We start from the raw sequence: 16,584 nt of genomic DNA, 5'->3' as shown, positions 1-16,584 counted from the left end.
GCCCATAAACTGTGCTCATTTTTCCTTTGATATGCACAAATTTAGTGCTAATGCAGCTTAGATTCACAAAGGGTCCTTTTTCATAACAGTACAACAGTAAGTCATGAACCTAAATTAACACAATTAGCTCATCAGAGCAGTGACTCTTGCAAAGTATGGAAATAAATTTAAGCAAGAAAAAACATCCATTTTTGTATAACAGTAAATTTATTACAGGAAAGTAATAGGGAACCTGAACAAAGTTACATTTAGAGCAACCATTAAGCAGCAAAGCTGTCTTCACCCATCCACTAGCCCCCAAGAGGTAACGGTGACCACAGGAACAACCTCTGAGAGCCCGGCCTTATCAAGGTGGTGAGCATTTAATCTAATAGCTTGTTAAATATGGAATATTTTTTGCTTGTTGTAACCAGTTAATAGTTACTTTCTTCTTTTACATTCTACACTTCCTGCTTGCGGAGTCTTTTTGTGTTCAGGTAGTTCAAGAGGGGATACAAGCTGTAGGCACAGCATAGAACAAAAACTCACCAACCAAAACCACAGAAGACAGGCTTTACTGACTGACCGTGAAGGCAGCCTTTCAGAAGCTGTGCTTTTGGTTTTCAAGGCAACACCATTTTATGTTTGTTTTTTTGTTGTTGTTGTTGTTTGAGGAAGTGTCTGCTCTTTATTTGCTGAGATACAGCATGAAATTTTGTATGTTCTGCTGTTTGTATACAGAACGTACCCTCAGGTTTCTTTCTCTACTATTCCAGCACAAAGTGCTAAACTGCACCGAAGGGAGGAGGAAAAAAAAAAAAAAAAAAAAAAAGAGAGGAAAATCTAAAAAAATACATTACAAGAAACGGGTATTTACTATGGACAGAACCATGTTAAGACTATGCAGCTACTTCAATTAAGGTGATTTACACGAAACTAAAATTATGCATTATGTCTTCTCTACAAAATAAAGACTTGAAAGAAGAGGCTGAGCCATGGAATTTTTGTCATCTTCATCAGATCTGTAAATTGGACAAAAGGACACATCATTTAAATCATTAAGCTGAGTGGCACATTATTTTCAACGAGGAATGTGCAGCTTCTTGGTGATTGCTTTGAGAATTCTGCAAAGTCCCTGAGGATAACAGAAATTGCCCTTGAGACTCAGCAGCACGAGCACAATTTTAACTGGGCGATCCTCCTAGGCAATGCCAAAGCTTGGGATGCGTGCTTAGCACGGTCACGCAACAGAAATCCCAGGACCCATTTTGGGAAGAACATGGAGGCACCTGTGGCGTCCTGCATTCTTCCCTTCATACAGCTGCAAGATTCTTTTGTATTTGAGACGATTTGGAATTTGTTTAAAAGCTAATTGGTACTTACACACCAGAAGGTGTACAACACTTTCAGGAAGTCTGAAAAAGGGAAAAGGCTGAGAAAGTAAAGGTCTCCTGTATTTGGACTTTAGGTTCAGCAAGATCCAGCCCTGACAAATACTGGAGGCAAATCCCACCGTAGCCATCAATGCTTAATTCAATACTCAGGTAGTAAATGTTCATCCTCAACTGAATATGCTTTGGGGCCTTTATTTTAAATGGGTGAGAATATTGGCCTACGTAAGGAAATATTAACTTGAGAGAAAATCTGCAAAGGCACTTAAAATCAGCACAGTGCAAGGGCATAAAGAAACTCATGACTGCTAGTGGATTTTGGGTGTCATTCCATCACAGTTAGCTATGTCTGGCTCTCTCCCTTTGTGCTGGTACTAGCAAGTCACCCTTCAGAAAGGTTTTCTGGCTTTGTGTTTGTTTTTTTTTTTTTCCCCTCCCTTTCCTCAAGGACTTGATTTTTAGCTAAAGCAGGAAGCCAATCTGGCTGGCCACATGGCTCCATGATCTCCACAAGAGATCTCCACAAGAGATGCTCTGCCTGATTTGGCAGCAATCCTATGAGGTGAGCCTGAGCCGAAGTGTCTTTTCTGACAGTTGCTGAACCCTTGCAGCTCTTGACATAAAACACTCAAGCAGTGGCAAGGTTGATGAAAATAGGGAATTTATTCTAACAGCTTCCTTTGTAACAACTCTTGCTGTTGAAACACCCTTTAAAATCTCTGCTTCTGGGCAGGTAAGCAGGTTCTGCGAGGATACTCCTTAAGGACTGTCTGCAGCAGTGCACTTCAGAGCAAGAAAGGGACCATTATTGACATCCTTGTCTAAATTCCGATGTAATACAGGCCAAAGAGACTTAATCCAATCACTTCCACATCAGACTTCTGTTCCGAGCTACACTTAGAGCCGTAAGAAACTCACATGGCAGGATTTCAAACAGGCCCTCTGTTCCCTCTCTTCCCTGCAGCCAAGCTATTTGCAAACACTTTCACACATTCTCCTGCCTGTGAGAAATGTAGGCCAGATTACCACAAGCAGAATGTGTGAAAATGCTTTTAGAAAGCCCAGCTGCACGCCTGTTTTTCATAGACAAAGAGTGAAAGTGCATTTAAACACTCTCCTGCTTTCCAGCCTGTAATCCCTCCTTTTTCTCCAAGGGGCCTTTCCCCTTTCTGGGGAGAAAATATCACATGGGTCATCTCCCCCACCACGCCGAGTGGTTGTTCTTTCATTTCTCACCCCCATGTCCTCCCAGGACAGCACTCACTAAGGCTCTGACAAAACCATAGTACTGGATGCAGGGGGGGAAATAAAAAAAAATAATAAAAAATAAACAAATCCACCCACAAACATGTCTGCTTTTAGAAGTATCTCAGTATCTCAATGTATTTTAAAATACCAACATTAGCCATAATTATTTGATTCTTAAGTTAAAAAGTTAGAAATAGAAAGGAGTTACATTTGTTTTCATACAAATAGCCAATAAAAATGAATTCCAATTAGGTAAATACACAGTACTCTTATTAAAATAGTTACAGAAAAATTAGAAATTCTTCAGAAATTAGGTGTTTAAAATTAACATGAAAGGTATGTAAAGCAAAAAAAATATCTATGTAAGTAGAAAAAAAAATCTAACCGTGGCTAGATAATATTTCCTTGGATAATGCACAGCATGAAGAATAAACTCAGCATGGAAAATAAAATGAAAACTTATTTTAAATGTCAAGGATGCCTACCTGGGACTAAGATCCTGAAGGAATTGAGCCTTCTTTCTCCTTTGATTTCAGTTTTGCTTCACATTCTTTGCAAACATGATGACAATGCCTACAATATAGAAAGCAAATAAAGCACTCAAGAATTTGGCTGGATTTCTTCTAATACAACCATATAGCGTACTGATAAATGTTCTTGAAGAAGTAAGCTTGCCTATGTTCTCCACTTGTTGTAATTTAATTCACATAAACTGAAGATTACATCTACATGTATCTACCAGTGCCACCCCATTAACTATTATTCTTAACTACCACTTCCTGCAATCGCCAAAATATAACAGGAATGTCTAAGCAGGAAAAGATGGTCCTTGTCATGCACCTAGCAATAGTAACCAACCAGAGCTAGGAGCAAAGGTTTTGTTATAGAGGAATGACAAGAAGTTTTGGAAGTGTGTTTTATGTGTGAAAGATGCATATGAGAAACCATACTGGGAATGAAAAGTAGTACTGGCAGCTGAAGGAGGAGGTTAGAAGGAAAGTCAAAGTGCGATTTGACAGGAAAGAGTACTTCACATCGAGTTTAGAAAACAATGACTAAAGCATGGAGCTGACAGGTGGCAAGCGTTGACATCTAGGACACAGGGTTGCAAGGAGGAAAAAATGCCTTTGCAGTCGGTGCTCTTCGTGATTTGACATGACAGTGTACGCTCAGACAAAGTAAAGGAAGTTGAAATGTGTGTTAAGGTTGAAATTGTTGTTAAAGTATGAGAATAGTATTAAAAAAAAAAAATCTGCAGAATAGCTGGCCTGATGTATGGTACCAAGGAGGACTCAAAGGCCAAGGTGATATCATAGAAGATTGTGTGACACTTTGTGAGGAACAATGTTAAGTGAAACGAGAACTGGTAACTGTTGTACCATCACCAGAAGTACAATAATTTGATCTAAATCAAGGTTTTCCTAGTAACAGATATTACATTAAGTGTAATTTGCATTTTCCAAAGAATATTTAGTAGCTCCTGATACTGTCACATGTAGTCTAAGAACATAAGAGAAGTAGCACCTCATGACCTGACCACAGCATTTACATTCATAGTTTTGCTGCACCATCTTTACTATTTTTAGACTATTTTGATCTAGGAATAATGATTTAAATAAATACAAACCTTTTCTTTTTCGGACCATAACCACTTTTCTGGAACTTTTTTTGGCATTCTCCTATGTATGACATCTTTCCTATGCCATAGCCTAAGACACCAGCAACTACAAAAGCAGATAACAAAACATTAATGCACGAGTTTACATCAAGAGTCCACAAGTAGCTACAGTTTAATCCTATGATGAAGTGTATGTAGCATGTTTTCTCCAAGGAATGTTACAAGCATATATAAAGTTATACAGGGATTATTTCGAAATAATAGGATATTATTTTTAGAATAAGAATATTACTTCAACATCCTCAATTTTCCATTGATCTTCCGCTGTAAAAGCAATCAGCTCCATTTCTTGCCATTTAAAAGTCACATTACTGTCTTGTACAGTCTCTGTGCTTTTTTTTCTTTTGTCAACACAGTCATAAACTAGACAGGATATATCAAATGAACATATGGAAAGGAACATACTATATTCTATAGCAGAGTACAGTTGTTCCTTGATATTGTAAACTATGTGATCTGCTAAGCACGGGTGATTATATATTTATAAAACAAAGGTGCTGTGAGTTTTTACCAAATTGAGAGGATAGTAAATATAAGCTAACACTGAGTATGTTTTCATTATAAAAATCTTATTTCATATATATTTATTTCATATATATTTATTTTTAAACTCAAGAGAATTCTGGTTTCCCAAATCACTCTGGCCTCATAATTTCCAAAAAGGAAGAGTTTGAGAAGAGATTCAGAGAGATGCATCTGGGCTCTGCACATTGCCTGTAAATAATCTTTACTTTATTGTAGAATTAGGTCCAACTTACTTGCCATCTTAGGTAATGCTCCAAGTTTTGGGTTTGCTGACAAAATGCCTATAATAAAAGAAAATAGAATGCTTATTCAATTGAGAAATTCACCAGCATTCAAAATCAAAGATGGTACTTTTCATACACACTTTTTGAGTTCTGAAGGTGAAGAATGTACAAAACAATATAAAATCCACTTAGATTTAGGAACACCAGGACATTTTGCATTCCACTAGTTCTTAGTGTGTCTGTTTTGGTGCAGTCCTAAATCACAGGAGGAAAAACATATCTGGAATTTGCAGGACTCATTTCAGGCAGTGGTTTGGAGTGTGAATCGATATGAAAGCGGCATGGCTCCCAATGGCGACACCTGCAGCACTGCGGGAGGAGATGATGGCTCATGTTTCAGCACAAACCAACCTTATATGTAATAGTGATCTCAAGTCTCTTACTTAGGTCCTGCTCCTTGTGCTGAGAGGAGCAGTCCCAAACTCCTCTGCGATTGTCTCCTGATGGTATTGATCAGATTAGGGTGAACTGTACCACAGATACCTATCTGCCTCCTCTGGAGGGGAGAGATCCTACTAACAAACTGGCCTTTAAGAGAATACAGTGTGATGAACAAGTAATAAGACTAAAAGATTGTTTTTAGGTTTTCCCACCAAAATCCAGCTCTCCCCATTTAGCACCAGGAACTGGAGCCAGTATGCCTCTGACAGCGTGTGCCTGGCACGGGAGCACCATGCTGTGGACGGGAGCTCCACGCAGCAAGATTGCCATGGCAAGGAGAAGGGAAGTAAGCACAGGGTTTGCTGCTACATACATTCAGACAGTGTTAATGAGGCTCTGAAGGAAGCTCTAGCTTCTTCTAGAGCCAATGTGCTGCAGTCGTCTGAGAGCAGCAATTATACAGAGGAGCATTCAGCCTGGAATGAGCCTGGAAATGTCCAGATACAATGGAGAAAAACTACAAAGATGATCCAGTGCCAGAGCATGCCAGCTACTGTGACCATTCCGCACCCTTCCCATCACTGCTCACCCTTTTCAGCAACATGTATGCAATCCCTTGCCTTCCCTCACACACTTACCCTTGCCCTTTCCCTCCCTGTCTGCCTGCAAGCTCACAGGTCAAGGATGCCTCAGGCAATCCGTGTTAGCCCCTTGTGGTCTAGCACAGCTCTCAGGTTCCCCACTCTGGTCCTCTTGAGCGTCTCAGTTTAGAATTGAGTGAGTTGAGGCAGGAAGCATGGCCATAGTGGCTGGATAAAAGCAAGGGACTTGCAGCCACACACAGTGAGAAAATGCTGAGCCATTTCCAACGCCTCCATTTGCTCCTCCACCTGTCCCTTGGAGCCCCTGCATTCTTGTCTCCTTCCTTCAGCCCCTGTGATTTCTCTCTCCTCCCATCTGCTGTAGCTGTAACCAGCTGCCGACACAGGCTGAAGGACCAACTTATTTTCTCCTGTGGGATACACTCATCAAAGCAGTCTTCAGGGTGGATGACCTTCACCCGAAACACTATCCTTGATCTTGTTATTAGTCCTGATCCCCAGAAGGGGAACTCAAGGTGCAATGTGTAGAAGCAGGCTCACTCACCACATAAACAGAATACAATTTTCTTTTGTGTTGGCCTGCAGATTGCAGGCCATCCCTATAAAGATCCCTCTGTCTCCTCGCTTTGGCAGCATTCCTCGTCCCTTTGCACCAAAGCTGTATTCATATGGCTGTGTGGTCACTGTAAAATGACTGCCAGCATTATTCAAACAGAGTTACAGCACCAGATTCGGATGCCCCTGCTCAGGTTGTACAATCTCCTGCCCCACAAGCAGCCCCAGAGAAGCCTCTACCCGAGTACACGTGATCATGGTGACAGAATCTAGCCGCCAGTCTTTTAATTCATGAACTCTCTTTTCAGTTCATGTTCTTTCAAAAGAATGAATGCGGCAATGCATACACAATGAACAAATCATTATAATGACCGTGATGAGTGAGAAGAATATTGATCTTGAAAAACAGCAGGCGCTGGGGAAATTTGTATTTCAGTTGGAATTCCAGAATCTCAACTTCATAACTTAGGCCCATCGTGTATTTTTTTCTACTTACCTTTCGAGACTAGTCCCTGGGTGACAAGCATGCTCCCAAGAGACAAAGGAAGAGCTGTAAAAATAAAAAGAAGGAACGTATCTGGGATTAGCCAAAAATTGTTACTTATTTGCTAAATATATAACTTTAATATGTTAAATCCATGTTTTATATGATTATAATGTTGAATACATTACTTATTTTCTAAAAACTTACACACTGTACTATCTTAATTCCCTACAGCTCCTGCTTGTTCAGATTACTAGCTCTTCAAAGCAAGGATGCGCTCACACATTGCCAGACCTTAGGCATGCTGTGACATCTGGAGCTAACACATTACACGTATGTACTAAATATTAGCTTCTGTAATCTTAGTAACTCCATACGGCAACACAAGTAATGACAGCAGCTCCAGTTAAATGCTGCAATACATTTCAACCTTCTTAAAAAAATGTATAATCTAGATACAAACCGACGTGGTGAGCTTAAAAGGCACTAAAACTCCAAATATTAATCTTTTAGATGTCCTAGCACTAAAGAATTTCACAAGCCCAAGCCACCTAGCCATGCCTCCCTTTCATTCAAATGCACACATAAATACGCAAAAAAAGTTAAAAAATCCTATTGTTTTAATTACTGACTTTATGAATAATGCCACTTCTATGACTGTTAAAGTTCATATTAAAAAAGAGTTTAATTCAGCCACCTTTACCTACAATTATTACACAAATAATCTAATAATTTTATACTGAAGTATTCCTCAGCTTAGACTACAGTGGCAGAGTTAGCCCCCAGTAATATTCAATTTTAAAAACAATGTACTGCAATAAGTGTCATGGCATTTTGCAGGCAGTTTTGCAGCTAAATCAAGAAATCGTTACTGTTGTGTTAAGAAAAATCTCAGATCACTCACCTCTGTACCAGAAACTTTCCTTTTTGCATTCTTTGCGGATCTTTGCAATCTCTCCATCACTGTGAACTTGTGAGCTGGGACAATGGAACATTGGCTGAAAGGATAAAGCAGAGTTAGCTTACTGAATTTAACCTCATGGGAAGAAAAAAATAAATCCATTAAAAAAGACAAATAATTTAACATGTGAATAAAATACCATGCAAGAACCATCCAAACAAGCGAAACTCCTTGTTTTGTTGATAGCAGTGTGATTTAATGCTTTACAACCTGATACAGTCACAGAGAGAACTACACAGGTTAAAACTGCTCATCCTGTTGACCTACACTTTCCCAAAATAGCTCAGTTGCTACTTACCCCAGAAGTATGTCGCTTTATTTCTGTTGGACATTTTATTCTCATGAGCTAAAACAGCTTTCTGAGAAAGAGCTTACAGGAAGTAAAGTCAGTGTGGTAGTTTCTAAAAATGAAATTCTGCCCAGTTCTGAAGTCAGGTCAAGTTCAGCAAGAGTAGATTTTGCAGGTATTCAGAACAGGATCAGCATGAGCTCTGTCAGATTCCCCTGACTAGCCTGACTTTCTCTCTGAGCAGATTAAACATATTTTTGACATTAACTGAAGTCAATTATACCGGCTCCACCTTTGTAATAATTAGCTTGCCAACAGGTTTGGTTTTAGTTTGATGGATGGCTCTTTTCCCCCTTTTTATTCTAATTGAAGAAAAAGTGTCAGTATTCTCTCTTTCATTCTGCTGTCCTGAGTATTGAGATGTGATTATCAGTAGATTATTTTTCTTTCTTTAAGAGATGACTTGGTTATCACTGTTAGCACTTATGGTATCATTACTGGACATCTGAAATATACAGGACAGTCCTTACTCCCAAATTCTTGTTCCAGAATCTCTGTAGCCATTACCAGGTAAAATTAGCTGCAATGTTAGCATTTTTCTGTAAGACCGCACCACCTACAAATGTACCTATTATTGAAAGCAAAAACTTACATTTCAAAGAAAAAGTGGTATCTTGGGAAAAAGAGCACATTGGGCTACTACAGGACACTGACTCATTTTATGCCCAACTGGCCCATAATTTTGTAAACATAACAAGAAAATGCATTTATTAGCTGCAGCCACCCATTTCACATTTTAGCTAATTAATAATCTTTATCCTTTTTCAAGCACTGCTCCCACTGAAGTTAACAGCAGTGCTGCTTGCATAAACCCCAGACCACTGACTTCAAACTGATTTCGCAGAAAGGTCACAGCAAATACAATAAAATCCAAACAGGCTAAGTGAAAGATAAGGTAATGAGTGCCAGAGCCTTGAGATCAGCAACAGGCTTTGCAACCTTTCTGCCCCAATACACACCCTGCCAGGGTATTACTTGGGGCTCAAAGTCAGCTCTCATATGGTGTGGTTGTACAGCACTGAATTAGATTTCTGTGAAAACAGGTAAACTGGGAGAAAAGAGCTGCAAGAAGCTGTGCCCCAGGTCTCCGCCTCTTGCCTCAGGAACTGAATTTAAGGTCACGCCCTTGCTGTAACTGTGCTGTAGGTATGCCTCTACCTGGCTGTTTGCTATGAGGATCTTACCTTGCCTTGCTAACTTGACCTCCTGCTTTACCCTCACACCTGCCTTATTCCTACGGACTTGCCCAGCAATCAGTGTTGTCTGACCCTGGTTAATATCACTGGATCTACCGTGCTCCTCTTTTTTTGGGTACTGTGGGATTGTACTCCTTGCACATGAGGTCACAACCTCTGCCTGCCTTGCTGCCACTTGGGTCTCCCAGGTCACCTTTCCTCACAGAGCAGCCCACTTCTGCTGCTCTCTGATGGCAACTGATTACCAGCAAGGTCACAGCACTTTTAAATTCATTTTGGGAAAAAGGAATCCCCACTACATGCTTATGGTAAAGTCTGACCCCCCGTGGGTAGCTGACTTCTCCAGCTGAGGGGATCTCTCAGCTTCTGTAAAGCACTAGGGCAGGTTCGTGCTCTGAATATACACATACACACACATACACACACACACACCTCGACACGGGGACAGATTATACTGAATGAATACTCAGACACCAAGGCTCTGACAGTTTGTAACTGATGTAATTCATGTAGCATAAATGATGAGACCGCTACCAGGGGCTTAAGACTCAAAAATGCCTTGTCTTCTGACCAGTGAATAAGGAGGTAGCACACATAGCCCTTTCTTCTCTTCATCTACACGCTTAAGGTAAAGGATCTCTGTTTCTCTCTTCAGTGAGAATGAACAAAGCAAACTCCCACTTATTCCCTAGCAATAGCATCAAGAAGAAAAGGGAGGAAACACAGCTTACCCATCCAACTTGCACAGGTGGAGGTGTCTGGTTTTCCTCTTTGGGTGTTTCGGCAGACATCGTCTTTCTCCTTCTTGTCCTTTGCTGCTAACCTTAGTGAGCAGAAATGATGTATTTTATACCTGGCTACCTCTCTTTCTCCTAGGTACAAAGATCAGAAGCCAAAGTATCATATTAACTGCACAAATTCAGTGTTTACCTAGCGACAGTAATGTCCAAGTTAAAAGGAATACAACTCTATTTTCTCACAGCAGATTGCATCCAGTCACCCAGTTATGTGTAGTTTACAGCACAGTAACAGTATATCAGCAATATAAAGTTACAGGTAGCTGAATTCAGACAGGAAAGTTATTAAGTACAATCATATGCTGAAACATCACATAGCACAGCACTCTCAATCATAAAGAAATGAGAACAAATGTGAGTAAGTCCGCCAAAACCTTTCTAATGTTGATTGTATTGTAGGTCAAGGATTTAGCATCTTTAATGTGCTGTCAGAAATCCCTGTACTGGTTCTATCCCTACTCCTGATGTGAACTTTTGATTCCACACACCTGTGATGCAAGCCTAACACAAACCACACCTGAATTTCCAACAAACACAATCCGTTTGCAGATGAAAATTTGAAAAAATAAATAAATAAGAAGAACAAATAGAAGCCATCTTCCATGTCTTAAATTTATGCTACTAGGGAAAAGCAAGAAGGAATCCCATTTATTTCTAGAGTAATTCAAACATCAAAACTGCAGTTTTTAACCTAGCTTCCTCCTGCATGGTCTGTCACTTTCTTCATCATCAGAGACAGCATGGCTGCTTTTCAGAAAGTACCTTTTTGGGATTGTGGCACTGAGCAAGGCTGAAGTGGCTGGGAAGGACAGAGTTAAATAGGAAGCATATGCAACAATTTAATAACCTGAATGGTTTTTGGCATTCAAAATATTACTGCATAAACCATTTCCTGTGCTTATTTTTGGGTCAGTTACACAGCTGTAAAGTTCATGTAGTGTCTGCTTCACGCACATCGGACTTTCAGACAGCAATGTTTTTTTAAGCGATGAAGCAGAAGCAACGTGACCTTCTCTCACCTTGGTAAAAAGTCTCATTTAAGCCTTGTACTCATGCAAATCTGCAAAACCAGTGACTTCTTTCACTGCTCAGCTTTGCTTTATTCTCAGCCACTCTCAAAAAATGGCAACGACCCTTGTGTATGAAAAAAATTAAGTTTGAAAATCCACATAATGTTGGGAAAACCACCAGCCCTTCACTGTCTGCCTCACCCTGACTAAAAGCAATTTAATTTTGTGTCAGTCTCTTGTCACTCAATGTAAAAAAGGAGATCAAAGACGCAAAAAATGCCTAAAACTTTCAAGTGATTTACGTCAATCAAAGGCACGACATTTTCATATGCTTATCTGCTCAAGAAGCCTATCTGTGCAGACGGTTGCATAAAAAGCTTGACTGGAAAATACTAATGACTGATGAGGTTTCTAACTGCTGCAACTGATATAAGTGCAACATCCTCATAAAGACAAAAATGCTGAGATTAAATAATACATAATAAGTAATAAATAATACAAAAAATATTAGAAGAGTTCAGTTGGAAGAGACCTACAAAGTTCATCAAGTCCAACTGCCTGTCCACTTCAGGGCTAACCAAAAGTTAAAGGATATCGCTGAGGGCATTACTTAAATATCTTTTGAACACTGAATAGCTTGTAGCCTGCCATTAACCTCTTACATTTTCTTCAGAATACATTGCTCCAGAATTATAAGTTATTAAGCGACGCTTCCTCTTCAACATAATGAAGAATCCCCCAGATAGGTAGCCTTTTAAGCAGCTTCCTGGTACCTCTCCCACTTGGGAGGAAAGCTGAAAGCTGTAATGGCAAGAATGTGGCAAAAGGAGGGAGTCCAGGTCATCAAAACATGGTTAAACTCAACTACTGATACTAGTACTCAGCACACATGCTGCCTCCTACTGGAGGAACATAGAAGTGGTCCAGTACTTTGGAGCAGTGTGTCTTGGAAAGACAACCACCATTCTCCAAAATAACTTTATTTGCATTGAGCTGTTGAACAAACATAAGTTTTTTGCTCATTTTTACTGTAACATCATTGCCGTTTTCTCAACCTAACCATGCAATTGTTAAGGTATGAATGAACTGTATATGTTCTTAACTGCCTTGGGAAGAAATCCCCAACTATGCACTTTTTATTTAACTTAAATGCCTATATAACACATAAATCAATCAATGTGGTTTGTAAGGATCCAGTATTCAAAAAATGTTTTCCTGTTTTATGAGAAATGTTCTGGATCATTTATTTATTTACAGATGAAAAGGGTACTAAAAGACTCCTGAAAGATCCCTCAATTTTGATTCTTCTAACTGGTGGATAAAGAATCCGCATGCAGGAAGGTAGCTGAGTTCTTCTGGTTCAGGTTGTGGGAGATGCCAGCCTCATCTCCTTTGTTTTCAGTAAGTCTCCTTCCAGATAGGAATTGTGGCTGCGCAATTTCTAAGGTGGAAAAGAAAGAAAGAACCAAAGGAAGAAGGTGGGAAGCAGAAATTGCATGTTAACTGCTCCATGAGGTTGACTTTGATCTATAGTAGAGATATCAAGCATTCCCCTGGGGCAGGTGCCACTGAAGTACAGCAATCTCTGTGACACCTAGCTACCACCTCGGAGACCCCTTTTAGGACTGAGCGTCCACCGCGAGGAAAAAGGGGAAGGAAAAGGAGGAAAAGCGGTGTGATGTCTCACATCTATCCTCTCAACAGTACTTTATTTTAAACCCAGGCCTTCTTGTTGAAGGAGAGCCAACCGAGCAGATGTTGAGAAGTTGTTAAGAAGGAGAAGCACTGGCAAAACTCTCCCTTCCCTTCCCTTCCCTTCCCTTCCCTTCCCTTCCCTTCCCTTCCCTTCCCTTCCCTTCCCTTCCCTTCCCTTCCCTTCCCTTCCCTTCCCTTCCCTTCCCTTCCCTTCCCTTCCCTTCCCTTCCCTTCCCGGCCAGGCCCCATCCCGCAGCCCGGCCTCCACCGCCATCTTCTGGCCGCGGCCGGGCCCTCGTTGCAGGGGATGCGACAGGTTCCCCCCCTCGGCCATTTCAGGTCGCCCAGCGTTGCTTATCCGCTTTGGTTTGAACGCTGTGATTAAGCAAGTCGATAGATTGTTATTTTGCACTTTAATAAAGCCTGTCCTGTTTCTTTATTTTACAGCGAGGCAGTCGTTTTCAGTAGAGTAGCCTAAATGACGACACAGCGCTTCAGTGCTTATCGTGAAATTAATAGCTTGTGAGATCAGCATTACACTGCCTTCTCTTGCATGACCTCAGTGTCTATATTTCATAATAAACATGACAGGTAAGTCACAGTTTACTTTCTTAGGTCCAAAAAGGCTTTCAGCTTCCAGAAATCCTGGCTATTTGGAGCCCCTTTCCCCGGAGTATTATCTCACTCTTACCAGCCAAGCCAGATCATTGCTGCTGCAAAATGTTCTCTTTGTGTGGGGATTTGGCAAGGGTTATGTCCTAAAACAGCTCTTGTAAATCCTAATCTTACAGGTTAAAACCTACATCTCCTATGATCTAAGAGGTACCCTTTAAATCACACACACACACACACACACACACACACACAAAAAAAAACAAACAGATACTGCCTATATCCTATTGTGAAAAACAACATTAAATAAGCAAATCCCATGTGGCTTGAGACCCTAGAAAACAATTATTTCTTAGCTGGTTCAGCTTAAACTGGTCATAATATGAAAGAACAGTGGAGCAATTTCCTTGTGGGACATACTTGTTCCTGGGGATAGTATTTGCTTGGGTTATTGTACCTTCTTGTGAGAAAGTGCTGATTAAAAATCAGGTTAGAATTCTTTTTAGTTTTAACTTGGAAGACAGAATTGGATGTCATAATTGAATATGTCCCTCAAACACTATTTTTCCTTAAGATTTATCAGAAAGTACCCCAGAGCTATGAAAAAGGACAGAACTTGATAGATAGAAACCAATAAATGCAGGTGCTTCAGATTAATAAACACAAAACAAAAGAGAGATCCTTGACCCTCCTAGGAAAGCAAAACAAAACACCTCTTTTTTATTATTATTATTTTTTATCAAGATAAAAAAGGCATCAAAAATAACCAATAATGAGTTCAGTGCTTGGCTGTGGAATTTTCTATTGTCAGACTACAAGGATGTCAAGGAGCTGAAGCTTCACAAAGTGGGATAAGAATCACAGAATCATCTGGGTTGGAAGAGACCTCAAGATCATCGAGTCCAACCTCTGACCTAACACTAACAAGTCCTCCACTAAACCATATCGCTAAGTTCAACAAAGATGTACAGGATTCGTGGCTGCTTCTCTGAAGAACCTTTTAGAAAACAATGCAGGTTTGCCAGGATCCTGAAGTTCATCACATACACCAATGGCAAAGCTTTCCCAGTGTGCATATTTAACATTAACACTCCACATACGCATACAGCAGAGGAAAGAAGAGGAACTATTACAAAGCATGATAAAAATGGTTTGTTTGTCTATTAGAAAAACACAAAGACTGTTAATTGCTTGAAAAAAATCCCCAAGAAACAAAGACCTGAAGTAATGCAAGCACAGTGTAGTTAAAAAAAATGTATCAGTAATAAAAGCATTTAGAGCATGGAAAACCACATAAGAATTACACTGTAGGGCATTGTTCTCTTGCTAATGGAAATAGGAGTTCAGGGTGAATGAAAAGACATCAAAAGTCACAGCAGGGAACAGTCAACATACTTCTGAGTAAAACATTAAACCCTGTCCTCACTATGCACAAGAAACCTTGTAATATTATTTTTAAGCCCTGGCTTATTATCCGACTCTTGGATATACTTGTTTCTATTTTACACTCAGTCTGGCCTATCTTTTAATAGATATGAATGGCTGACAATTATCAGATATTCAAGGTTTAGGATTTTGACTTTTCAGAGTGAAGAAGGCAGTGAAATGACCACAGGGTTTTACCTTCTCTAAAGCTGCACAGCTGTATGCATACTTCTTCTTCTACAGCAAAGTCCTGCAGTGCTAGCAGATTCAATGCTAGCAGATTCAAAGTGCTCAAATCCCATAATCAGACTTGATTGTACTTGACATTTCTAATACATACTAAAGTGAATGAAAACCCATTCTACTGAGTACAGTGCTGGAATGACTCTGGAGCAATGTTAGTGTATGTCCCATGGTACATTTTACTGAAAAAGGTCTCTAATGAGTCTCAGTGTTTACTAGTCCTGTTTTTATGGCTAATTTACTAGAGATGAGGTTATGCTTCAGCACAGGTGTAATAAATGAACGGTATTTTGTTGTGGCCAACTTACTGTAACCTTGAGAAAATGACAACCCAGTCTATCTAATGTTTATAAGTATGAATATACATACAGAGATTTGCATAACAGCGGTAAAGGTAATGATTAAGAAGCTTAACACTGTTGTGTAAACAGGCACCAAACGACCTGCAAGTCTTTGTGCTTCCACTGCAGCTGTGGCAGGTGCCTAACTGTAAACTCAACCACACCATTTTTTTTTCTGATACAGAGTTCTTAATCCTCAACCTGTACTTTTATGCTGTTTTCCTTTATTTCTCTGGCACTTTCTTCTGCTTCTTAACCATGCCTCATCAGACAATATGCAAGGCCAACTTCACCCAGGTGTCTGACAGTTCTATAATATTCTGTGTTTACTTTGGGTTTCAAAACATTCTTACTTTACAGTTTGAGCCCAAATAAAACACTGGCTTTTACAATCACTACCTTTAGAAAGGTTTACCCCTGTCAATACCTATTTAATCATGGGGCTGTGAGTTCTGTTAAATTCAGATAAGATTTTATGTCTGCCTTATGTTCAGAGTATATTAAACACTTACAAAATACAGATGCTCCTTCTTCTGTGAGTAGAAACTCTTACTGTAGTATGCTATCTTAGATTTGCTCATTTGCCATAATTTTATTCCTGTGTAGATTGAATGCTATTGCTTTATTATTATTATCAGCTACACATTCAGCACTCCAAGAATAAAAACTATAGTGAAAAAGAACTCCTATGCATGTATGCATAACAAAACACCCTGTAAGTGTTGAAAGCTTATATTTAAGACATCTGTTTTCATTTCGAAATACATTAGACTTCAAAAATCCCCCTTCAAAAATCCCAAGTGCAAATGCCTGTTTGTTTGTCAGCTC

At 39.8% G+C, this 16,584-nt stretch overlaps 1 protein-coding gene across 1 annotated transcript; it reads right to left on the bottom strand.

The window, feature by feature from the left end:
- Window positions 1–898: 898 nt before the first annotated feature.
- On the bottom strand, window positions 899–8,295 carry LOC311208734 (OCIA domain-containing protein 2-like). The gene is made up of 7 exons (XM_084285661.1): window positions 8,228–8,295; window positions 8,032–8,125; window positions 7,140–7,193; window positions 5,055–5,102; window positions 4,246–4,342; window positions 3,104–3,191; window positions 899–1,001 (listed from the first exon to the last, which is right to left on the bottom strand). Exons 1-6 carry the CDS (start codon window positions 8,228–8,230, stop codon window positions 3,110–3,112), a joined length of 378 nt encoding a protein of 125 aa, XP_084141787.1. The 5' UTR covers window positions 8,231–8,295; the 3' UTR covers window positions 899–1,001; window positions 3,104–3,109.
- Between the last annotated feature and the right edge of the window lie 8,289 nt (window positions 8,296–16,584).

The sequence above is a fragment of the Netta rufina genome (assembly GCF_964035555.1).
Source record: "Netta rufina genome assembly, chromosome: 4".
NCBI classification, from domain to species: Eukaryota; Metazoa; Chordata; class Aves; order Anseriformes; family Anatidae; genus Netta; species Netta rufina.
Note: the sequence above shows the minus strand (reverse complement) of the source record. Positions and strands in the feature narration are given on the sequence as shown.

Excerpts from the sequence above, each read along its gene's own strand:
- LOC311208734 (XM_084285661.1), bottom strand. Across the intron at positions 7,194-8,031 it reads GGAAAGTTTCTGGTACAGAG|CTCTTCCTTTGTCTCTTGGG; the intron begins GTGAGTGATCTG and ends TTATTTTTACAG. Across the intron at positions 5,103-7,139 it reads CCAGGGACTAGTCTCGAAAG|GCATTTTGTCAGCAAACCCA; the intron begins GTAAGTAGAAAA and ends CTTTTATTATAG.